This window comes from Pseudophryne corroboree, chromosome 3, assembly GCF_028390025.1.
Source record: "Pseudophryne corroboree isolate aPseCor3 chromosome 3, aPseCor3.hap2, whole genome shotgun sequence".
Classification (NCBI taxonomy): domain Eukaryota; kingdom Metazoa; phylum Chordata; class Amphibia; order Anura; family Myobatrachidae; genus Pseudophryne; species Pseudophryne corroboree.
Genome location: NC_086446.1, coordinates 5,148,476 through 5,175,119, shown reverse-complemented (window position 1 = coordinate 5,175,119; position 26,644 = coordinate 5,148,476). Strand labels below are relative to the sequence as shown.

Here is a 26,644-nt window from a genome sequence, read left to right as displayed (position 1 = left end):
GTTCTATGCCTTCGATACTTCCGCCTCCCGGGATGTTTCCTTTGGACGCCGGGTTCTTGTGCCCGCTACAGAGCGTCCCCTCCCATGTGGAACTGCTTTAGGACATCCCCCGATGTTAATCCTTATGGAGCCCAGTGTACCCCGCAGCAGAAAATGAGATTTATGGTAAGAACTTAACGTTGTTAAATCTCTTTCTACGAGGTACACTGGGCTCCACAAGGTGCCCACCCTGTCGCGCTTAGCTTCTTTGGGTTGGTATGCATAGCCGCTGACACCCTCTCCTGTGGTGAGTGTGTGGTGTAATTGGCTACGAGCGATTGTCGTCTCTGGTACCTGCTACAGCATTGGGCTGGTTAACGAAACTGAGCTCCTGTGCACAGAGGCGGAGTTATAGAGGAAGCGGCGCTGTGCATCTTGGGAACAGTCAAAAGCTTTGAGCCTGTTGGTGCCTCGGATCAAGATCGTACTCTACACCCCGATGTTAATCCTTGTGGAGCTCAGTGTACCACGCAGAAAGAGATTTAACAACAGTACATTCTTACCATAAATCTCGTTAATTTTCCAGTACCTGAAGATCAGACATGCCCTGCAAACTCAATTTGCGATTGGACTCCCTAATCTTCTGTACTCACCTTTCAAATAATTATTATCCCTGTGCTCTAGGAAGATGGTGTCTTTTTCCTGTTCTTACCTTTTGGGTGAGGTTCATAAAAATGCATTAACACACTGTAAGGGTAGTTGGTAGATAGACATAGGGCCACTAAAGGTGGGGGAATGGTGGAGGAAATTAGGTAATCCTCGGAAGGCTGCGTCCTCAGATTTTAGCAGGTCCATTTAAATTCTGTATAATATAATCTCACCCCTGAGCTTCCTTGCAAATTTAGAGAAAGGAATCGCTCTAGCTGTCCCAAATGTCTTGTTCCCAGAGGTCGATTTATTTTGGTCTGTGGTCACTAGATGGATCACTCCCACTGGTGTTCCTCTCCCTTTATTAATCTCAAGGGACTATATTCCGGATATCATGGATGACAATCTTCTGGACAAGTACACTAGACAATACACCCTCACTGCTTTGTTTTGGTCAATTTCTGCATTTCATGGGCTTTGATGGCACCTTTGGATGTATGGATGTTTTTGTTTCTTTTATTGTTAGAATGTTTGATGCTGTTACATTTTTGGGATGTTTTACTTATAGGGAAACATTTATATTTCCATATTTATTTTATTCCCTGCAGATGGATGTAACCTCAGGAATGTCTTGGAGGAACATCTTGTTTTATTTCCAGATGGTAAAATAGAAAATGACGTTACTCAAGTTTCTCCAGAAGAAAACCTTATTACCCCAGTTATTCATCCAGCATTTCATAGTGTATATGTGTCATCTGATCCCTCTTATCATCGGGAATGTGCTGATAATGCTGATATTTGTAGATCTGTTACATCTCTTACGGTAGATGCAGTGTTACATTGTTCTATAGATGCCAAATGTTTTACACCGAACACAAAGCTGATAAACCATCAGCCAGCTAAGGCAGAAGAGAGTCCATTTCCATGTTCTGAGTGTGGAAAATGTTTTACACTCAAATCAGTTCTTGTTGCACATGAGAGAAGTCACACAGGTGAGAGGCCATTTCCATGTTCTGAGTGTGGGAAATGTTTTGCACACAAATCAAATCTTGTTGCACATGAGAGAAGTCACACAGGTGGGAAACTATTTCCATGTCCTGAGTGTGGGAAATATTTTACGCAGAAATCAACTCTCACTATACATATGATAAGTCACACAGGGGAGAGGCCCTTTCCATGCTCTGAGTGTGGGAAATGTTTTACACAAAAATCAACTCTTGTTAGACATCAGAGACAGCACACAGGGGAGGAAAAATGTCCATGCTCTGAGTGTGGGAAATGTTTCCCACACAAATCAGCTCTTGTTGTACATAAGAGAAATCACACAGGTGAGAAGCCATTTCCATGTCCTGAGTGTGGAAAATGTTTTACACAGAAATCAACTCTTGTTATACATGAGAGAATGCACACAGGTGAGAAACCATTTCCATGCACTGAGTGTGGGAAATGTTTTACACACAAATCGCATCTTGTTTCACATCAGAGAACTCACACAGGTGAGAAACCATTTTCATGTCCTGAGTGTGGGAAATGTTTTACATACAAATCACATCTTGTTACACATCAGAGAAAACACACTGGTGAGAAGCCATTTCCATGTTCTGAGTGTGGGAAATGTTTTATACACAAACGAGCTCTTGTTGCACATCAGAGAAAACACACAGGTCAAAAGCCATTTCCATGTTCTGAGTGTGGGAAATATTTTATGCACAGATCAGATGTTGTTAGACATCAGAGAAATCACACAGGTGAGAAGCAATTTCTATGCTCTGAGTGTGGGAAATGTTTTACACACAAATCGCATCTTGTTACACATGAGAGAACTCACACAGGTGAGAAACCATTTTCATGTCCTGAGTGTGGGAAATGTTTTACACACAAATCAAATCTTGTTACACATGAGAGAAGTCACACAGGTGAGAAGCCATTTGCATGCTCTAAGTGCGGGAAATGTTTTTCACACAAATCACATCTTGTTGTACATCAGAGACTTCACACAGGTTAGAAACCATTTCCATGTTCTTAGTTTGGGAAATGTTTTACGCAGAAATTTGATCATTGTTAACCATCAAAGAAATCAGATTGATGAAAAAACATTTTAATGTTCTGTTTGTGTGAAATGGCAAAAACAAGATTTCCTTAAACCATAATTTACACAATTTGATAATTTGTAAGGGGAAAGTGTTAAGTATAATGGCCCTCATTCCGAGTCGTTCGCTCGGTATTTTTCATCGCATCGCAGTGAAAATCCGCTTAGTACGCATGCGCAATATTCGCACTGCGACTGCGCCAAGTATTTTTACAATGAAGTTAGTATTTTTACTCACGGCTTTTTCATCGCTCCGGCGATCGTAGTGTGATTGACAGGAAATGGGTGTTACTGGGCGGAAACACAGCGTTTTAGGGGCGTGTGGATAAAAACGCTACCGTTTCTGGAAAAAACGCGGGAGTGGCTGGAGAAACGGGGGAGTGTCTGGGCGAACGCTGGGTGTGTTTGTGACGTCAAACCAGGAACGACAAGCACTGAACTGATCGCAGATGGCGAGTAAGTCAGATGCTACTCTGAAACTGCTAAGTAGTTTGTAATCGCAATATTGCGAATACATCGTTCGCAATTTTAAGAAGCTAAGATTCACTCCCAGTAGGCGGCGGCTTAGCGTGTGTAACTCAGCTAAAATCGCCTTGCGACCGATCAACTCGGAATGAGGGCCAATATACGTATGAGATAAGTATAATATTTCTCCTGACACTGACTCCTCATTGAGCTCATTTCACATTTTTATTGTTGTAAAGTTTAGTTGACTCTGTTCAAAACTATTCAAATTGTATCTGTGTTTTTTTGTTTTTTTTCGGTTTTGATTGTTTTGGTTGAAAATCTCAAGCGACCAGGTTCTGGGATACAATGTGTTAAATATGGAGACTGACACTGGACATATTGAAAAGGATAAGCATTTATTTCTCTAAGTTACAACAATGAAAACATGCAAGTAACAAGTTATAGTCCGTTACAATAATAGCAAGAACAAATTAGAATACTCAGCTCTTATCTCAGATGTTTTAAGATCTGTCCCAGATGATGGTCATCGATTAAGTCGTTTAAATAATGTAGTTGAGTCATTCTCCAGGGTCCCGTCTGATAACTTTGTCACAAGTTAAAAGCTGGAGGGATTTGTAGAAGTCTGTATCTGCTGCAGACAGAACCAGCTTCAGTCAGAACTAACCTGCTATGTGTAAGTCTCTAGACTTTATACCCTGCAAGGATACGCTAACCTTGTCTTACCGGATATTACATTCAGGGTCTGTGATGCTGGGTGCAGTAGTCATTCAGTATAACATCATTTATCTTATCCTGGACAACTGTCTCCTTTCACCTACTTATGAATACAATACCCCAAACATCTTACTAGACAGTTTCCATCTGAGATGCTGATAATAGGAACATATATTTTTTATAATCAGCCAGCCTAAAGGCTCTGTATATTCTTCCCACTCACTATGTCCTTCACACTAGGTCAAAGGTGAGAGACAACTTGCAACTAAATGTGAGACTATGGGGGTAATTCCAAGTTGATCGCAGCAGGATTTTTGTTAGCAATTGGGCAAAACCATGTGCACTGCAGGTGAGGCAGATGTAACGTGCAGAGAGAGTTAGATTTGGGTGTGGTGTGTTCAATCTGCAATCTAATTTGCAGTGTAAAAATAAAGCCGCCAGTATTTACCCTGCACAGAAACAAAATAACACACCCAAATCTAACTCTCTCTGCACATGTTATATCTGCCCCCCCTGCAGTGCACATGGTTTTGCCCAATTGCTAACAAAAATCCTGCTGCGATCAACTTGGAATTACCCCCATAGTCTCACATTTAGTTGCAAGTGCCCAACTTCTAAAAAAATTTCCTGCTGCGATCAACTTGGAATTACCCCCATAGTGGACACCAACATTTCAAAGCCACCTGGGCGTTTTTGTCAAGGTGCTACGCTGTGTAGTGTATCTCAAAAACCAAACAAACCTCACAGAAATAATTTCTTACCTTTTTAAAGGTATGTAGAGTAAGACTGCCTCCCCTCCTCGTCGGCGTCCTCCTGGGGCCGTGAGCCGCAGCACTTCCGGTGGGCGCAGGGAGCGTGATGACGTCCTCTCCTGCGTCCTCCCTGGTTGGTCCACTGGCGCCAGCTCAAAAGGGACTCTAGGCTGGTGTATGGATGTGACACTATATATATATATATATATATATACTACTCAAAAAAATAAAGGGAACACTTAAACAACACATCCTAGATCTGAATGAATGAAATAGTCTTATTACATACTTTGTTCTTTACAAAGTTGAATGTGCTGACAACAAAATCACAGAAAAATGATCAATGGAAATCAAATTTATTAACCCATGGAGGTCTGGATTTGGAGTCACACTTAAAATTAAAGTGAAAAAACACACTACAGACTGATCCAACTTTGATGTAATGTCCTTAAAACAAGTCAAAATGAGGCTCAGTAGTGTGTGTGGCCTCCACGTGCCTGTATGACCTCCCTACAATGCCTGGGCATGCTCCTGATGAGGTGGCGGATGGTCTCCTGAGGGATCTCCTCCCAGACCTGGACTAAAGCATCCGCCAACTCCTGGACAGTCTGTGGTGCAACGTGGCGTTGGTGGATGGAGCGAGACATGATGTCCCAGATGTGCTCAATTGGATTCAGGTCTGGGGAATGGGCAGGCCAGTCCATAGCATCAATGCCTTCGTCTTGCAGGAACTGCTGACACACTCCAGCCACATGAGGTCTAGCATTGCATTGCATTAGGAGTAACCCAGGGCCACATCAGCATATGGTCAGACAGGGGGTCTGAGGATCTAATCTCGGTACCTAATGGCAGTCAGGCTACCTCTGGTGAGCACATGGAAGGTTGTGCGGCCCCCCAAAGAAATGCCACCCCACACCATTACTGACCCACTGCCAAACTGGTCATGCTGGAGGATGTTGCAGGCAGCAGAACATTCTCCTTGGAGTCTCCAGACTCTGTCACATGTGCTCAGTGAGAACCTGCTTTCATCTGTGAAGAGCACAGGGCGCCAGTGGCGAATTTGCCAATCTTGGTGTTCTCTGGCAAATGCCAAACATCCAGCACGGTGTTGGGCTGTACGCACAACCCCCACCTGTGGATGTTGGGCCCTCATGGAGTCTGTTTCTGATCATTTGAGTAGACACATGCACATTTGTGGCTTGCTGGAGGTCATTTTGCAGGGCTCTGGCAGTGCTCCTCCTGTTCCTCCTTGCACAAAGGTTGAGGTAGCGGTCCTGCTGCTGGGTTGTTGCCCTCCTACAGCCTCCTCCACGTCTCCTGATGTACTGACCTGTCTCCTGGTAGCGACTCTATGCTCTGGACACTACACTGACAGACACCGCAAACCTTCTTGCCACAGCTCGCACTGATGTGCCATCCTGGATGAGCTGCACTACCTGAGCCACTTGTGTGGGTTGTAGACTCCGCCTCATGCTACCACTAGAGTGAAAGCACCGCCAGCTTTCAAAAGTGACCAAAACATCAGCCAGAAAGCATAAGAGCTGAGAAGTGGTCTGTGGTCACCACCTGCAGAACAACTCCTCTATTGGGGGTGTCTTGCTAAATGCCTATAATTCCCACCTGTTGTCTATTCCATTTACACAACAGCATGTGAAATTGATTGTCAATCAGTGTTGCTTCCTAAGTGGACAGTTTGATTTCACAGAAGTGTGATTGACTTGGAGTTACATTGTGTTGTTTAAGTGTTCCCTTTATTTTTTTGAGCAGTGTATATAATACAGTATTTCTCCACATTAAAGTGGAAAAAGATAGCACTCTCCAGACTTGCGTAATTAAATGTAAATATTAAAGTCATTTATTCAAGGAATTGGTTCCATGTAACTTCATGTCAGAAAAATAAAGAAAGGGCTCACCAACGTTTCGGTCCCATGTCAGGACCTTTCTCAAGGTATATACCAGTCAATATACAGTCCAAAGACAGCGTAACATCCACAGCAACAATTGGTAGGAACCAGGACCTGTATAAAGCCTCCCAGGCCCCCTTAATATACCTGTATGCAAATGAGTGAGTGAATCGCGTGGCTGCGGCCGGACTTGTCACAACAGGAAGTCACGGACCTTCAGGAGCCGTGCTGTGTATATTCATAAAAGGAGCTGCGGAGCATTAAAGACTATCACACCCAGGTCAGCAGTATGCTTTGAGTGCCCCCAAGAGCCACTACAGTAAGCCAAACAGTGATTCAAGCCGTACTGTATGGTTGCTATAGCAACCTGGTAAAGCCGCTATGTCACTTCCGGTTAGGACCGGAAGTCATGCGGCTGTGCGTTCCACGCTGATGCTATGCGTTCCAGGTATTCAAGGGGATGAATATACACAGTAGCAGGAGACGGGGCAAGATGCAAAATTGTGACACACAGTGTACTGACCAATCTTAGCCAATACACTATGATGGGGGGTGATAATTGGTATATCGGGGACCTGGGATACGCACATAGCTACAGTTAGATGCACACATTAGTAATAGAAACAGTGTCACACCACGGCAAAACAGTAATACTGATCAAATACCACACAGTAGTGTTAAATACAAATAGACAGTGCCCTGCAAGATGAAGTAATATAGATATATGTACATATATATATATATATATATAGGGGCCAAAACCCTCATAGGGAGAGGGAGTGCCCACTGAGGCAGATTCGGGGTGTGCCCACAATACGTATGTCTTGTCACCCTTCAACCAACCTTTCGCCAACCACTAAACAACCGGCATAAATCATAAACAGTAATGAGCATTAGATACATAGTTGCAGGCGCTGTAGGCACGGCAAAGACAGTAATAATCCCATGAAGGCTCTCATGTACCAAACATGCATAATAAAGCAATAAAGGAAATACTGTAAGAAGTCCCATGATGTATACGTCTATTATTGTTATACAACAACACGGCGGCATAGTTCAAGGAGAAGGGTGCCCACTTAGACGAGGTCAAAATAAGTCCAGCGGGTGCACCAGTCTTAAGTGGCATGTAATGCGTATTGGCTAAGATTGGTTAGTACACTGTGTGTCACAATTTTGCATCCGGCCCCGCCTCCTGCTACTGTGTATATTCATGCCCTTGACTACCTGAAACGCATAGCATCAGCATGGAACGCACAGCCGCATGACTTCCGGTCCTAACTGGAAGCGCCATAGTGGCTTTACCGGGTTGCTATAGCAACCATACGGCACAGCTCGAATCACTGTTTGGCTTACTGTAGTGGCTCTTGGGGGCACTCAAAGCATACTGCTGACCTGGGTGTGATAGTCTTTAATGCTCCGCAGCTCCTTTTATGAATATACACAGCGCGGCTCCTGACGGTCCGTTACTTCCTGTTGTGACCGGAAGTGACGAATCCGGCCGCAGCCACACATGATTCACTCATTAATTTGCATACAGGTATATTAAGAGGGCCTGGGAGGCTTTATACAGGTCCTGGTACCTATCAATTGTTGCTGTGGATGTTACGCTGTCTTTGGACTGTATATTGACTGGCATATACCTTGAGAAAGGTCCTGACATGGGAACGAAACGTTGGTGAGCCCTTTCTTTATTTTTGTGACATGAAGTTACATGGAACCAATTCCTTGAATAAATGACTTTAATATTTACATTTAACTACGCAAGTCTTGGAGAGTGCTATCTTTTTCCACTTTAATGTGGAGAAACACTGTATTGTACTATGAGTCTGACCCAGTGATTGGATCAGGCTTTGATTTGGCACCCCATCTGTTATCTGTGTCGGGTAAGAGTGTGGGACTTTCTTGTATATATATATATATATATATATATATATAAGGTTAAGTATATACATATAAAACAATATTTTGGTTCTATGTGCTCTCTCTGCCTGACAGGCTCCGTTTTTACCAGCCTAGAGTCCCTTTGTCTAATACAGTATTTGCACGATTCGTTTATTGCCCTTATGTAGTTTATTTACTTTGAGGCAATTCAGGCGGCTAACTGGCCTTAAGTCTTAACTATAATGCTATACTGGTGGACACATGGTGGCCGGGTATGTGGTGCGCTCCACTTGTTTCACGTGGAGCGCACTCGCGTGCTTGGTTGCTAGGGACGCTCCACCAGCGGGCGGCGGATGTGACGTTATGCGTTCCACTGGTACTTGGTGGAACGCATCTAGGTGGACCATGCTGTTGGCTGCACGAGGGCACTCCATGTGTTTCACTTGGAGTGCACCCATATCTATGTTGCTATGGGCGCATCCCTCCCGGAAGTGACGCAATGCTTTCCACCTGTACTTGGTGGAATGCACGCTGATGGCTCCCGTTTTTTGCTCTATGATAGTGGTGTTGATGTGTGATCTAAACGATTCAGGCTTGAGTAATCGACTCTATTGGGCATTGTGACCCTATAGTCTTTACTGGCCAAAGTCATTATTTATAATCTTGGTGTTTCAAGAAGTGATGTAAATCACATTCTGTACACTGATTGGCTGACTTGAATTTGCCGCTCTTTTCTGGGACTTCCTGGTGGTATTTTAGGGGCCTGTCAGGCATTGTTTGGTTGATGGACTATGACAATATGCTGTGACTGATGATGTTGTGTCTATCCTGATGAAGGTCCGGAGTGGACCGAAACGTTGAGATCACCAACCATGATATATACGTGAGGAATAAAAATCATTTTTATGAATATGATCTGGTGAGTGCACTTTTTCTATTTCTCTCTCTCTCTCTCTATATATATATATATATATATATATATATATATATATATATATATATATATATATATAGAGAGAGAGAGAGAGAGAGAAAGAAAGAAAGAGATTTCCATATCGTGTGTATCAATATGGCAATACTGGATTACCATGGGGTATTGAGTGCCGTGATAGCGAGATTGGGCACTTTAAATTTACTGCTAATATCTCAAGCTCCTCCTCTATTCCCCATTGGCTGCCTTCAGTTTTGTTGCGTTCCTGTTGGAGCTGAGCGCTTACTTCATGGCTGCTTAGAGCTTACGGATTTCTGTGTGGCCTCTTCCAAGCCTTTGTTCTGATTCTTTTACAGCTCAACATTCTCAGGCACTGGTTCCCAAACTTTTTTTGAATCACAGTGCCATAGAGTATCCTCATTTCTTATTTGGGGTCCATGGTCTCCACAGAGTTAACCTTGGGTATGGCTGGTGGAGACCAGGACTGTCACAGAACAATAAAGCTTTGTGAGCCTTCCAAGATGCACTGGGCTCCTCTCCCCTCATACCCCGCCCCGATGATCAGGCACTTCAGTCTTTTATTCAGTGCCAGCAGGAGCCAGTCACACTGAACAGGGGCTGCATGCCAAGCTTTTATTTTATAGGATGCCAGCCCTGATGCTCCAACACCCCCACCGGGCTGCAACACCAGATGATTTTGGTGGGACTCCTGGCAACACCTTCCTCTAGCAGAGGCACAGGGTCACCCAGGACTGCAACCAAATAATGCTGGGGGACAGGTAAGGTGGGTTCCCACTTCTGGGACCCATGTATAGCGCAGTCCATATACAGCCGGCTGTGGGAGACGGCCAATGGCGCTGATGTGCTCCCGGGCCACTGTTATCCCGCAGCCACACTAGACCACCAGGGCTATAATGTACACTGGCACTGGGGACCATTGCTGGCGAGGAGAACCGATGGTGACATTCAGCGCTTCCCCACCTGAGGGCGCCATTCCACTGCGGTCTTCCCACCCTGAGCTGCTTCTCTCTTATCCTCCTGCACATAGAGACAGTGGGCAGCCATTTCTGAGCTCTGCAGGTCTCCAGGAGTGGTGGGCTTAATCTCCCTGTATACCTCTACCACACAGCAGGTTATACTCAGCCCTGCATCCTACCAGCCTCTTCCACAGTATCAGTGCCCTTTGCAGTTATATTGAATACGCTGCATTGTATGCGACTTATGCTAGTGCTGCTGCATGCTTTCAGATCTCTTCGCTGTATATGTTTATTGCTTTCCCTTTTATCTCTCAATAACCCTTGAAAACCTGTGTTTTGGGTTGAATTTGCCACACTTTACTGTAGATTGTATATTGAGTGTGCACATTGTCGCATACTGTTTCTGTTGCACGCTGCACATTGCCATTTTGTGTGTATGCATTACTTACTGCTATGTCTTTCAAAAGTAAGACCAAGCAGACGGGCTTCAACCTTTGGTAGCATGTAAAACCTGTAACATGAAGGTTTTACCTCAGGATTTGTCACAGGATGGCCAGTGCACAGCTTGTCTTGTGCCCCCCCCCCCCCCCCCCCCGCCCCTCCCAGCACTTGTGCAGAAAGCCCCATGGGCATCTTTCACTATATTGCTGACCAAAGGCTCTCAATGGATCCCTCTGTGAGTATATCATAACCACTGTAGCCCCTTAATGGCTCCCCCTATGTGGTTCCAACAGTTATTACAGCCTGTGTATCAGGCAATTGCAGCCCCACCCATCCATCCTCCATGGTTGGACTCATTCTCTGCCTCTATACAGAGCTTGGCTGCATTTCATAACATGGTTCAGGGTCTAATACACTTCCTCACAGTCTACTCCCCTCTCTGATTCAGAAAAATCATCATTACTGCCGATCATGCTGAGGTTTCAGATGCAAAATCCCTCTCAGGGGATGAGGAGGCCCCATCTAAATTTCACGTGGATGCATTAATTAAGGCAGTCAAATTCTCACTTCAGGTGGAAAGATGCTGAACCAACCCCAACCACTAAAGATCCTCTGTGCAAAAGGTAGTGTTAGCTGAGTTTCCACACTCGGCCCACTTCTCTGAAGCTATGAAGGAGGCATGTAAACCACCTGAGAAATTTACAGTTCCTAAAAAGCTCAGCTCATTTTACCTGTTGCCCACATCAGATTGTACAAAGTGGGAGACTCCACCTGCAGTTGATGCTCACATGACGCATTTAATTAAAAGTTCCATACTTCCTATTCCAACTGCATCCTCTCGTAAAAAAAGAAACTGCTAGATGGACAACTGGATATGTGTATCAAATCGCTGTACTCTCTTACAGGAGCGACAGCCAGACCGGCCACGGCTACAGTCTGGGTGGCTAATGTCATAGAGACTTGGGCCGACAGCCTTGAACATAGTTTCACATCTGATCCCATTAAGGACAAATTGTCTCTGCTAATATCAGAGACACGGCCTATTACATTGGTCAGGCAGCTTTGGACATTGTTTTGTTATCATCTAAGGCTACGCCTGTTTTCATTGCGGCTTGCTGCATTGTGTGGCTCCAGTCATGGAAGGCAGATTATGATGCCAAGAAGGCCTTGGAAATCCTACCATACACAGGACAGCTCCTGTTTGCACCGGAACTGGACAAGATTGTTGAGAAACTGGCAACCTTCAAGACAGCTTACCTACCTTCAGAATCCTCAATATGGCCTCTAACTTCATCCTTTCGGTTCTTTCGTCCACATGGCAAGGCCAAAGGCCAGTCTTTTACACAAGTGCCTCGCACCGTCAAGACATCCAAACCCAAGACCAAGCAGGCTTGGGCTGCTAGACATCCAACTACCAAGCAAGAGGACAAATCCTCAGCCTGACGTGGTGGGCCTCCCCCTGGGGGACCCCAGGGTGGGAGGCTAACTTCTTCAGTTCACCAATCACAATGGACGCCTAGATCCAAGAAGTGGTTTATCATGGTACACAGTTTCCTTCCTGAGGTGTCCTCCCCACTAACACTTCCTTACTACCCCGGCAAAGCACAGGCACTGACAGGGGTCATACACTCCTTACTACAATCAGGGGTCATTATCCATGTTCCGCTACCTCAGCAGGGTCAGGGGTTCTATTCTACACTCTTGGTTCAGAAACCAAATGGGTCGTACCATCCATTTCTGAATCGGATAGTGCTGAAGTAGTACCTCAAGTTCCCCAAGTTGCATATGGAGACACTCTGTACCATTGTCCTGGCTATGCAACCTGGGGACTATATGGCACCCTGTCATCAACAATACCTTCGCTTAGCTGTTTTGACTGCATTTCCAATTCCAGGCCCTTCTCTTTGGACTGTCTACAGCTCCCAGGGTGTTCACCAAGCTCATGGTGGTCCATCTTTGACGGCAGGTTAATTGGATACTTCCTTATTCCTTCTGGCGCAGTCTCCAGTGGTGCTGGAATGCCACATATGGCCGAATATGTCATTCCTCCAGAACCATGGCTGGATAATCAACTGGGCCAAGTCCTCGCTCATCCCATCCCAGAGGATGCTGCACCAAGGAGCACTACTGGATGCCAACATACAATGCATCTTCCTTCCTCAGGACAAGATTGCAACACTGTAGTTGCTCTTCTGCTACCTACTTCACAGTTCACTGATTTCAGTCCATTCAGCAAAGCAGACACTGAGCTCCATGGTATCAGTCTTCGACATGGTGGAATGCGACTAATTCCACTCCAGGCCTCTACAGCACGTGATACTCATCGAATGGAATGGGTTAACAACACAGATCAAGTCCCAGACCATGATACTGCCTCGGTCTGTTCAGACATCTTTCATTGTGGCTACACATGGCCAACCTGGTCAAGGGATGGCCATTCTGGATTCCATACTGGACACTCCTCCCCATGGACGCCAGCCTCTGGGGGTGGGGAGCTGTCACAGGCAGTCACTCCTTTCAGGGTTGCTGGTCACTGACAAAGGGATCTCTCGATCAATGTCCTGGAACTTCGGGTGGTTTAACTTGCACTTCATATGGCTCTGGACCTATTCCAGGGTTCTCCGGTTCAAATCCAGTCAGACAACGCCACTGCGGTGGCCTATATAAATCGACAGGGTGGCACTCGCAGTATCGCAGGAGGTAACTCAGATTCTAGTCTGGGCAAAACTCCATCTTCCAGCTATCTCTGCAATATTCATTCCAGGAGTCCTCAACTGGGAAGCTGACTTTCTCAGTCGACAGGATATTCATGCCAGAGAATGGTCTCTACACCCAGAGGTCTTTCAGATTCTGGTACAGAAATGGGTGTTTTCTAGACGTCAATCTCATGGCCTCTAGACACAACCACAAAGTTTCAGTGTACAGGGCCAGGACATGAGATCCAGAAGCGAGCTTCGTAGATGCACTCACAGTCCCATGGGTCTTCCATCTGGTCTATCACCGGGTTCACTACGATATGTCGGCGGTCGGGCTCCCGGCGACCAGCATACCGGCTCCGGGAGCCCGACCGCCGGCTTACCGACAGTGTGGCGAGCGCAAATGAGCCCCTTGCGGGCTCACTGCACTCGCCACGCTACGTGCGCCACACTATTTTATTCTCCCTCGAGGGAGAATAAATGTCGGTATGCCGGCTGTCGGGATCCCGTCAATCGGCATACAGAAGACCACCCCTATCACCTTCAGTGAAGACCCAGGTCTACTCCTTTCCAGAGTATTACAGATGTTCAAGGAGGATGGTGGCTCAATCATATTGGTATCTCCAGCATGGCCCAGACGCCATTGGTACATAGATCTGCAAGATCTCTCCATAGACAAACCCTTCCGTCTGTCTCTTCATCCAGACCTGCTCTCTCAGTGGCCCTGCCTCCATCTGGATCTGCCTCATCTTTCTTTGAGGGCATGGCTCTTGAGACATTTCTCCTGAGGGGAAAAGGTTTCTCCAGTGTGGTGGTTCAGACTATGCTTCAGACTCAGAAACCAGCCTCAGCCCGCGTATATCACCGGATATGGCACTTCTAGTTTTAGTGGTGTGCTCTTCATCCCCATGATGCTAAAGTTCTCAAGATCTCTCGACTGTTAGCCTTTTTACAGGCAGGCCTAGACCTGGGTCTTCGCCTGGCTTCTCTGAAGGTACAGGTCTCTGCTTTCTCCATCTGGTTCCAGGAATGACTGGCTCCCTTGCTGTATGTGCATGCCTTTCTCCAGGGGCTACTCCAAATATAGCCTTTCTTCATTTTCCTGGTCGCTCCGTGGGATCTGTCCTTGGTTCTTCAGGCCTTACAACGGACTCCCTTTAAACCATTGGAAATGGAGATCTTAAGTGCCTCACTGCTAAAACTCTTTTGCTGCTAGATATTGCTTCAGCCCGCAGAGTCTCTGACTTGTGAGCTCTCTGCTGTCACTCCCACTTTTTGATATTTCACAGAACCAGGCGGACCAAACCTGCATACCTCCCTAAAATAGTGTCTAATTTACATATCAATGAACCAATTGTGGTATCGGCCTTCCAGGAACCTGTCTTTCTAAAGAGGAAGCCTCGTTGGATATTATCCATGCTCATAGGATCTAGGTGGACCGTATTAGTTCCGTTTGGAAAATGGATTCCTTATTTATCCTCTATTGATTCCATAAGCAGGACTGGCCGGCCAATAAATAAACATTGGCACATCTTCTCCACATGACCATCACACAGGCTTACACACAGGCATATCTTCCTGTTACAAGTACAGTCTCTGCTTACTCTACTCGCTCTGTTGGACCTCCATTGGCAGCACGCCGTGGAGCATCTGCTGAACAGGCTGCTACATGGTCTTCTGCCCACACATTTCTTAGGTTTTATACCTTTGATATGTTTGTCTCACAGGATGCAACCTTTGGCCGCAATGTCCTCCTTTCAGCTTAGGAGTGTTCCTTCCCTATTACAACTGCTTTGGGACATCCCAGGGTTAACCTGGTGGAGACCATGGACCCCTAAGAAGAAAATAAAGAGTTATGGTAAAACTTACCTTTGTTAACTCTTTTTCTTCTAGGTTCATGGGATCCAAGGGCATCCACCCTGCACACCTAGTTTCCCTTCTCTTGTCTATGGGAGTGTGATTTCCTGTGTGTACCATTCTTCCTTCCATCTAGCTCCTGCTTTGGACTTTTTAACTAAAACTGAAGTGCCTGAGCATGAGAGGTAGGGCTATGAGGGGAGAAGAATCCAGTGGATCCTGGGAGGCTCACAAGCTTTATTGTTCGGGGCCAGCCTGGTATCCACCAGCCATATCAGAGGTTAACTCTGTGGATCCCATGGACCTCGAAGAAAAAGAGTTAATAAAGATAAGTTTTTTACTTTCCTCTCACTATGGTTGCTGACCAGCTTTGTTTTGGGCTTCATCTTGATGGCAACGGACAACTCAGGTTGGACTAATAGTGTGTACACACGGTGAAATATTTTCTTACGATTTTGACTATATATTCAAAATCGTAAGAAAAGTTAGTGCAGATCGCAAAGGTGAAAGTCACCTTGCGATCCCAATTCGATGCCGATGCGTGGTCGGCATTGCAAGCCTTGATAGTCAAAATTGACTTGCCTGCACAGTCTTTATCTCATAGAAGAAATAGTCAAAATTGACACTTAGCCAAAATCGCACATAGTCAGTATCGCAAGCACAGTCATTGTGTGCTTGCGATGTCGACCTAGCCCCTGTGGCATTGTGAGATGCCGGCCTAGCCCGTCGCATAGTGAGAATCGGGCTTAGCCTGAATCTCACCATGTGTATGCACCTTTAGAATTTGTCGTGATCAGTGCAAGGTCTGTTGCTACTTTCCTGTTCCTTTAAAGAAGGCTATAGCTGCCATCACCTCTTCTAGGCCATTTATGTGGCAGTTTCCAACAATTCCAGAGTCTCCTGACTTTTACTCCCTCGAGGAAGGTAAGGCGGTGTAAGACTGACCTTCAGGATTCCTCCTGCCCTGGTGAGAATTCTACAAGAAAAAAGATCTAGCGTCCCTATCTCAGACAACAGAAATCAAGTGCATGGAGGAATCTGATAGTTCAGACACTACTGTTTAAATTGGGGAATAAACAAAAAGTTTCTTCCTCATCTTCAGATCAGTTGGAGGATCTGATTTCTGAGGTGTACACTAAGCCTGATCGACTGTTTCAACACCGTGCACTATCTTTATTTTCTCCTCAGTGAATCTCAGGAAATGGAAACCATCACTTTACGTGAAAGTTTAGAGCGGTGAGCTAGGGGTAAAACCACCACTATTCTCATCTCACAAGATCACATGAGTAGGAAAACTGAGGCCTCCTTAGAGCCTGGTTACACCATGCCAGGTGCCTCCCTTAGGCCAAATGTGCTTCAGCTTGGGTCGGTAAGGCTGTGGAGATGGTGTCAGAACAATTAGTATTATCTTTTATGTACAGTATATATTAGGGCTGGCCAAAACGGTCCTCGAGATCTACCAACAGTTCATGTTTTCCAGGCCTCCTGGAGATCTGTTTAATTGTCAGTTAGGAATGAATGCAGCACATCTTAATTAGTAATGACTACACCTGTTCACCAGCTAGGTGGTCTGGAAAATGTGTACTGTTGGTAGATCTTGAGGACTGGTCTGGCCAGCCCTGGTATATATGGTGCCGCCAAGTATACACCGCCAAAAACAGGTAAAATGACACACCATACAATTTAAAAAAGGTTTAAAGGGGAAATAAAATCAATCAGGTTGAAAGACAACTTATTTTGGTGACCGTAGCACTGACTCAGTCCACCAGAAGGCTTGTAGTCACTAAATAGATGGCATTGCACTGGAGGTAAGGAAAGATAGGGTGAGGGCGGGGGGCCCTGCTCATGGGATTACATTCTAGGGCAGTCTATAACTGGGAGGTGAAGTGGGATGAAAGAGGATGTGCGCTAACGATGTAAACACAAAGGGTGGACATTAAAGAGCAGGTGTGGTTTTGGGGGCAGATTTGAAACCATATTGGATGGTATAGAGTTAGGAAGCATATGGCAGTCCAGTTGCTGTGGAACTACACATACCAGCATGCACTGCCATAGTTTTGCTGTTAAGGTATGATAAAACTGGCAAGGCATACTGGGATGTATCATTCTATAGCATCTGGAGTGCCTGAGACTGCCGATCCCTAGGCTTGTAGAGCTCTAATAAACTTGGGGTGGGAGTTCCAGAGGTAGGGAGCAGCATTGGAGAAGTCTTGTGAGCAGGATAGTCAGAAGGTATGTGACACCTCGGATGCAAGGCAACAATCACGGAGTAGGGTTAGAAGGGGTGTGACGTAAAAGAGAGGCTGGAAATGTAGGAGTGGCTGAGCCATTTCAATATGTGGGGGAGGAGCTTATACTGGATGCTGTAGATGGAGCCAGGGAGGGAGAGGTTGAATCAGAGTGGCATTATAGGAAAGTGAGACAATTTTGCAACTCCAGGTTGAGCGTGGGTAAGATCTTGGAAATGTTAAGGAGGTGAAAGCATCAGGATTAGGAGATGTAGTCACCAAGCATGGAAGCAAGGTGCTGTGCACCACAACATGTGTGCATTCACTTTCTCAGGATCAGCTTTGCCCAAGGGTATCCAGTGTCCCCCATGGATCAATTTATGTTATTGTTTATGTGGTTCCCTAATACCCTTCCCCTCTTCTCTCTTTGAGGCTGATTTGGAGTTAAGAGCTTAGTAAAAAAAAAAAATCTAAAAGGAGTCACTTTGCACCAGAATGTACTACGTTGCAATGTCAGAGGTATATCTCTCGGGCATATATATGTGCCGTCAAACAGAATTGCCAAGGTCTGATAATATCTGTGCTCTGCGGAATGTGGATTGGCAGAAAGCGAAGTGATAAAATAAAAGGTCAGTGTGCATCATCGCTTCCCCTGTATCCCATAGATAAGTGCACAGTATGATGAAGAGGACGGACTGTACTGTGATAATGAGTGAGTGCAGGTGATTATACCCCCGGATGATAATAGATATTAGAGGGAAATCAGTACCCGTATGCTGGGGTTAGTGCCGGAGAATAATATGGAAAGCGGACAGGTATTATCTATCGCAGTGCGGCTCCAATTCCCCCGGGATGATCAGTGATAGTGATGGCCTACTGGTAAGTACTACCACCTCCCTGTGTAATTATCCATAGTGACATAGAACATTCCCAGTGTTACCGTGTCCTGTGTCTCCTATGTATCAGCTACTCATTCTGCATACTGATGTATCCCGTAATAAGTACCCAGCCGCATGGTGGCAAACGACTATCAGCCCTAATAAGTATTATTACAGTGGCCACATCTTACACTGATCACTGTCACAGAGGGGCACCCCTGTCCTCCATATACCGAGCACACCTAGCCCCCTCCTCCATATACCGGGCACACCCAGCCCTCTCCTCTGTATACTGTACACACCTAGCCTTCTCCGTATACAGAGGCACACCTAGCCCCTTCCTCCGTATACCGGGCACACCCAGCCCCCTCCCCCCTATATACCAGGCACAACTAGCCCCTTCCCCCATTTACAGTGCACACCTAGACCCCTCTATATACTGGGCACACCTAGCCCCCTCCTCCGTATACTAAGCACACCTAGCTCCCTCCCCCCTATATACCAGGCACAACTAGTCCCCTCCCCCATATATCGGGCACACCTAGCTCCCTCCTCCATATATTGGGCACACCCAGCTTTCTCCATATAACTGACACAACTAGCTCCCTCCTCCATATACCGGGAATACCTAACTCCCTCCCCCATATACCGGGCACACCTAGCCCCCTGCCCCATATACCGGGCGCACCTAGCTCTCTCCACTCTATATACCGGGTGCACCTAGCTCCCACCCCCATATACCTGGCACACCTAGCTCTCTCCTCCATATACAGGGCACACCCAGCCCCCTCCCCCATATACAGGACACACCCGGCACCCTCCACCATACACAGGACAGACCCAGCCCCCTCCCTCCCATATACAGCCACACCCAGCCCCTTCCTCCATATGCAGGCCACACCCAGCCCCCTCCCCTCATTTACAGGCTTCACCCAGCCCCCTCCCCCATACTTGCCTACCTGATCTATCCATGAGGGAGAAAATGCTCTGTTCCTGAACTTACACATTACCAGGAAAGTCCAGGAACAGAGCATTTTCTCCCTCATGGAGAGTGCCAGGTTGGCAAGTATGCCCCTCCCCCCCCATATAAAGGGCACAACCAGCGCCCTCCCTCCATTTACAGGGCACAGTGGGGCAGAGTATGACGCTAGGTAGGCGATTCCTGCGATGAGGCTACAGATACATCCAACTTCCGGTCCCTGCGTTCCACCATATGTCATCTGTGCGTGTCACATACAGAAAGTGATTATACAGAGATACTTCCGCCCCAAGCCGGGACCCTAGACTCCGCCCCTCCCTGTGCCTTAACACGACGTCTCTACTGTACAGGGCGAGCGGTCTGTGTGTTACTCTGACTTCCTCTCTATGTCTGTGATATCACTTCCGGTATGTGCGTTTCATCCGATGTGTCATGTGCGTCTCACACGCAGGAAGTGATGTACAGCTAGTTCCGTCCGGGAGAGTTCAGAGAGGAGGCATCGTTGTGTACTGATGTTGCAGGTAATGGTTCCCTACTATACAGGTGGAGTAGCCTGTGGTGTCCTGTTATTACAATTATACAGGAGGAGCAGCCTGTGGTGTCCTGTTGTGGTTGTTATTATACAGGAGGAGCAGCCTGTGGTGTCCCGTTGTGGTTGTTATTATACGGGAGGAGCAGCCTGTGGTGTCCTGTTATTATTACAATTATACAGGAGGAGCAGCCTGTGGTGTCCTGTTGTGGTTGTTATTATACAGGAGGAGCAGGCTGTGGTGTCCTGTTGTTGTTGTTGTTATTATTATTATTTCTCTAACGTCCTAGTGGATGCTGGGGACTCCGTAAGGACCATGGGGAATAGACGGCTCCGCAGGAGACTGGGCACATCTAAAGAAAGATTTAGGACTACCTGGTGTGCACTGGCTCCTCCCCCTATGACCCTCCTCCAAGCCTCAGTTAGATTTCTGTGCTCGGCCGAGCTGGATGCACACTAGGGGCTCTCCTGAGCTCCTAGGAAGAAAGTGTTTATTAGGTTTTTTATTTTCAGTGAGACCTGCTGGCAACAGACTCACTGCATCGAGGGACTAAGGGGAGAAGAAGCGAACCTACCAAAGTGTTGGTAGTTTGGGCTTCTTAGGCTACTGGACACCATTAGCTCCAGAGGGATCGAACACAGGACCCGACCTCGTCGTCCGTTCCCGGAGCCACGCCGCCGTCCCCCTTACGGAGCCAGAAGCAAGAAGAGGTCCAGAAAATCGGCGGCTGAAGACTTCTGTCTTCTCCAAGGTAGCGCACAGCACTGCAGCTGTGCGCCATTGCTCCTCATGCACACCACACACTGCGGACAATGATGGGTGCAGGGCGCTGGGGGGGAGGGCGCCCTGAGCAGCAATATTTACACCTTGGCTGGTAAACTAACACCATATATAGCCCCAGGGGCTATATAGGTGTATATTAACCCCTGCCAGATACATTAAAATAGCGGGAGAAAGCCCGCCAAAAAAGGGGCGGGGCTTTCTCCCTCAGCACACTGGCGCCATTTTTCCCTCACAGCTCCGCTGGAAGGAAGCTCCCTGGCTCTCCCCTGCAGTCCTGCACTACAGAAAAGGGTAAAAGAGAGAGGGGGGGGGGGGGGGGGGGCACAAATTAGGCGCAGTATAATATATATATATGCAGCTATAAGGGGAAAACACTTTTTTATAGGTGATATCCTTGTGATATATAGCGCTCTGGTGTGTGCTGGCATACTCTCCCTCTGTCTCCCCAAAGGGCTTTGTGGGGTCCTGTCCTCTGTGAGAGCATTCCCTGTGTGTCTGCTGTGTGTCGGTACTGCTGTGTCGACATGTATGAGAAGGAAAATGATGTGGAGGCGGAGCAAATGCCTGTGAATGTGTTGTCACCCCCTGAGGGGTCGACACCGGTGTGGCTGGACTTATGGAAGGAATTGCGTGAAAGTGTCAACTCCTTACACAAAAGGTTTGACGACATAGGACAGCCGGCTACTCAGCTTGTGCCTGTTCCAGCGTCTCAAATGTCATCAGGGGCTTTAAAACGCAGATGCAGACGTCGACACGGATACCGACTCCAGTGTCGACGGTGATGAGACTAGTGTACCCTCCAATAGGTCCACCCGTTACATGATTGAGGCAATGAAAAATGTTTTACACATTTCTGATAATACCCCAGGTACCACAAAAAAGGGTATTATGTTTGGTGAGAAAAAACTACCAGTAGCTTTTCCTGCATCTGAGGAATTAAATGAGGTGTGTGAGCAAGCGTGGACTTCCCCCGATAAGAAATTGATCATTTCTAAACGATTATTGGCAGCGTACCCTTTCCCGCTAGAGGATAGGTCACGTTGGGAAACACCCCCTAGGGTAGACAAGGCGCTGACACGCTTGTCAAAGAAGGTGGCACTACAGTCTCCGGATATGGCCACCCTGAAGGAACCTGCGGATAGAAAGCAGGAAAATACCCTAAAGGCTATTTACACACACTCAGGCATTATATTGCGACCAGCGATTGCATCAGCTTGGATGTGCAGTGCTGCTGCTGCGTGGTCAGTTTCCCTTCTGGATAATATTGATACCATGGATAGGGACAATATTTTGCTGACGCTTGACCATATAAAAGACGCAGTCTTATACATGCGTGATGCACAGAGGGATATTTGCCAGCTGGCATCAAGAGTAAGCACTATGTCCATTGCCGCCAGACGGGGGTTATGGACTAGGCAATGGTCAGGTGATGCCGACTCAAAGCGGCACATGGAGGTTTTGCCCTATAAGGGGGTGGAACTGTTTGGGGATGGTCTTTCGGACCTCGTGTCCACAGCTACTGCTGGGAAATCAACCTTTTTGCCACAGGCTGCCCCACAGCAAAAGAAAGCACCGTATTATCAGGTACAGTCCTTTCGGCCCCAGAAAAGCAAGAGGGCTAGAGGCTCCTCCTTTCTGCCGAGAGGCAGAGGTAGAGGAAAAAAGCTGCAACACACAGCTAGTTCCCAGGAGCAGAAGTCCTCCCCTGCGTCCGGTAAGTCCACAGCATGATGCTGGGGCTGCTCAGGCGGACTCGGGTACGGTAAGGGCCCGTCTCAGAAATTTCAGCACACAGTGGGCTCTCTCACAGGTGGATCCGTGGGTCCTTCAAGTAATACTTCAGGGGTACAGGCTGGAATTCGAGATGTCTCCCCGTCGCCGTTTCCTAAAATCTGCCTTACCGGCAACTCCCTCTGCCAGGGAGGCAGTGTTGGTGGCTATCCAAAAGCTGTATTCACAGCAAGTGATTATCAAGGTACCCCTCCTTCAACAAGGAAAGGGTTACTATTCCACAATGTTTGTGGTACCGAAACCGGACGGTTCGGTGAGGCCCATCTTAAATTTAAAATCCTTGAACACTTATATCAAAAAGTTCAAGTTTCAAGATGGAATCGCTCAGGGCGGTTATTGCGAGCCTGGAGGAGGGGGACTACATGGTCTCCCTGGACATCAAGGATGCATACCTACATGTCCCCATTTACCCTCCTCACCAGGAGTACCTCAGATTTGTGGTACAGGACTGTCACTATCAGTTCCAGACGCTGCCGTTTGGGTTATCCACGGCACCGAGGGTCTTTACCAAGGTAATGGCCGAAATGATGACGCTCCTTCGCAAGAAAGGAGTTTCAATGATCCCGTACTTGGACGATCTCCTGATAAAGGCGAGGTCCAAGGAACAGTTGGTAGTGGGGGTAGCACTTTCTCAGGAAGTGCTACAACAGCACGGCTGGATTCTCAATATTCCAAAGTCACAGCTGGTCCCGACGACACGTCTTCTGTTCCTGGGAATGATTCTGGACACAGACCAGAAAAGAGTGTTTCTTCCAGTGGAAAAAGCAGAGGAGTTGTCAACTCTAATCAGAGACATCCTAAAACCGGGACAGATGTCAGTACATCAATGCACACGAGTCCTGGGAAAAATGGTAGCCTCGTACGAGGCAATTCCATTCGGAAGGTTCCACGCAAGGACTTTCCAGTGGGACCTGTTGGACAAATGGTCCGGGTCCCATCTCCAGATGCAACAGCGGATAACCCTGTCGGCAAGAACCAGGGTGTCGCTGCTGTGGTGGCTGCAGAGGGCTCATTACTAGAGGGCCGCAGATTCGGAATACAGGACTGGGTCCTAGTTACCACGGATGCCAGCCTTTGGGGCTGGGGGGCAGTCACACAGGGAAGAAATTTCTAGGGGCTGTGGTCAGCTCAGGAGATATCGCTGCACATAAATATTCTGGAGCTAAGGGCCATTTACAATGCCCTAAGTCAAGCAAGACCCCTGCTTCAGAACCGGTCGGTGCTGATCTAGTCAGACAACATCACGGCGGTCGCCCATGTAAACAGACAGGGCGGCACAAGAAGCAGGAGGGCAATGGCAGAAGCCACAAGAATTCTCCGATGGGCAGAGAATCATGTGCTAGCACTGACAGCAGTATTCATTCCGGGAGTGGACAACTGGGAAGCAGACTTCCTCAGCAGGCACGACCTCCACCCGGGAGAATGAGGACTTCATTCAGAAGTCTTCCAGATGCTGGTAAACCGTTGGGAAAAACCACAGGTGGACATGATGGCGTCCCAACTCAACAAAAAGCTAAAAAGGTATTGCGCCAGGTCAAGGGACCCTCAGGCGATCGCTGTGGACGCTCTAGTGACACCGTGGGTGTACCAGTCGGTTTATGTTTTTCCTCCTCTACCTCTCATACCCAAGGTACTGAGAATAATAAGAAGGCGAGGAGTGAGAACTATTCTCGTGGCTCTGGATTGGCCAAGAAGAGCTTGGTACCCGGAACTTCAAGAGATGCTTGCAGAGGACCCTTGGCCTCTGCCGCTCAGACAAGACCTGCTGCAGCAGGGACCCTGTCTGTTCCAAGACTTACCGCGGCTGCGTTTGACGGCATGACGGTTGAACGCCGGATCCTAAAGGAAAAAGGCATTCCGGAGGAAGTCATCCCTACCCTGATCAAGGCCAGGAAGGATGTCACCGTAAAGCATTATCACCGCATTTGGCGGAAGTATGTTGCTTGGTGTGAGGCCAAGAAGGCCCCAACGGAGGAATTTCAACTGGGTCGATTCCTACATTTCCTGCAAGCAGGTGTGACTTTGGGCCTCAAATTGGGGTCCATTAAAGTCCAGATCTCGGCCCTGTCGATTTTCTTCCAGAAAGAACTGGCTTCACTGCCTGAAGTTCAGACTTTTGTCAAGGGAGTTCTGCATATTCAGCCTCCTTTTGTGCCCCCAGTGGCACCTTTGGATCTCAATGTGGTCTTGGAGTTTCTAAAATCACATTGGTTTGAGCCACTTAAGACTGTGGATTTAAAATATCTCACGTGGAAAGTGGTGATGTTGTTGGCTCTGGCTTCGGCCAGACGTGTGTCAGAACTGGCGGCTTTGTCCTGTAAAAGCCCCTATCTGATTTTCCATATGGATCGGGCAGAATTGAGGACACGTCCTCAGTTTCTCCCAAAGGTGGTATCAGCTTTTCACTTGAACCAACCTATTGTGGTGCCTGCGGCTACTAGGGACTTGGAGGATTCCAAGTTTCTGGACGTAGTCAGGGCCCTGAAAATATGTTTCCAGGACGGCTGGAGTCAGGAGGACTGACTCGCTGTTTATCATGTATGCACCCAACAAGCTGGGTGCTCCTGCTTCTAAGCAGACTATCGCGCGCTGGATTTGTAGCACTATTCAGCTGGCGCATTCTGCGGTAGGATTGCCGTAGCCTAAATCAGTAAAAGCCCATTCCACGAGGAAGGTGGGCTCATCTTGGGCGGCTGCCCGAGGGGTCTCGGCTTTACAACTTTGCCGAGCTGCTACTTGGTCAGGGGCAAATACATTTGCAAAATTTTATAAATTTGATACCCTGGCTGAGGAGGACTTGGAGTTCTCTCATTCGGTGCTGCAGAGTCATCCGCACTCTCCCGCCCGTTTGGGAGCTTTGGTATAATCCCCATGGTCCTTACGGAGTCCCCAGCATCCACTACGGACTACGAGAAATTGAATTACCGGTGAGTAAATTCTTATTTATACAGGAGGATCAGCCTGTGGTGTCCTGTTGTTGTTGTTGTTGTTGTTGTTATTATTATTATACAGGAGTAGCAGCCTGTGGTGTCCTGTTGTTATTATTATTATTATTATTATTATTATTATTATACAGGAGGAGCAGCCTGTAATGTCCTGTTGTTATACAGGAGGAGCAGCCTGTGGTGTCCTGTTGTTGTTATTATTATACAGGAGGAGCAGCCTGTGGTGTCCTGTTGTTATTATTATTATTACACGGGGAGCAGCCTGTGGTGTCCTGTTGTTATTATTATTATTTATTATTATTATTATAATACGTGAGGAGCAGCCTGTGGTGTCCTGTTATTATTATTATTACACCGGGAGCAGCCTGTGGTGTCCTGTTGTTATTATTACTATTATTATTATTATTATTATTATACTAGGGGAGCAGCCTGTGATGTCCTGTTATTATTACTATTATTATTATACTTGAGGAGCAGCCTGTGGTGTCCTGTTATTATTATTATTATTATTATTATTACACAGGGAGCAGCCTGTGGTGTCCTGTTGTTATTATTACTATTATTATTATTATTATTATTATTATACTAGGGGAGCAGCCTGTGATGTCCTGTTATTATTACTATTATTATTATTATACTAGGGGAGCAGCCTGTGATGTCCTGTTATTATTATTATTACACAGGGAGCAGCCTGTGGTGTCCTGTTGTTATTATTACTATTATTATTAATTATTATTATTATTATTATACGTGAGGAGCAGCCTGTGGTGTCCTGTTGTTGTTGTTGTTGTTGTTGTTATTATTATACAGAGGGAGCAGCCTATGGTGTCCTGTTGTTGTTGTTGTTATACAGGATGAGCTGCCTGTGGTGTCTTGATGTTATTATTATACAGGGGGAGCAGCCTGTGGTGTCCTGTTGTTATTATACAGGATGAGCAGCCTGTGGTGTCTTGATATTATTATTATTATACAGAGGGAGGTACCTGTGAGATTGAAAACAAAAAATCTGTAATCTCCATATCTTGATTGACCCCCTCTGGTACAACTACTACTCCTACTACACAGTACTACTACCTTGTGTAATGTCATTTTATATTTTGGGTGTCTCGCAAGCCACAGACTAGCTGCATGGAGGCAGTGTGTAAACAGGACCGTAGTCCCCGGCTATAGGGC

At 46.8% G+C, this 26,644-nt stretch overlaps 2 protein-coding genes across 2 annotated transcripts in view; both read left to right on the top strand.

Annotated features, from left to right (window-relative positions):
- LOC135054505 (oocyte zinc finger protein XlCOF6-like) overlaps window positions 1-2,723 on the top strand; it is a 74,606-nt gene extending 71,883 nt beyond the window's left edge. Inside the window, exon 7 of the mRNA XM_063957625.1 lies at window positions 1,236-2,723. Within this exon, the coding sequence (XP_063813695.1) occupies window positions 1,236-2,632 (1,397 nt within the window). The 3' untranslated portion in view covers window positions 2,633-2,723. The remainder of the gene's footprint in view (window positions 1-1,235) is intronic.
- Window positions 2,724-19,827: 17,104 nt separating this feature from the next.
- LOC135056882 (oocyte zinc finger protein XlCOF7.1-like) overlaps window positions 19,828-26,644 on the top strand; it is a 156,868-nt gene continuing 150,051 nt past the window's right edge. Inside the window, exon 1 of the mRNA XM_063962625.1 lies at window positions 19,828-19,943. Within this exon, the coding sequence (XP_063818695.1) occupies window positions 19,935-19,943 (9 nt within the window). The 5' untranslated portion in view covers window positions 19,828-19,934. The remainder of the gene's footprint in view (window positions 19,944-26,644) is intronic.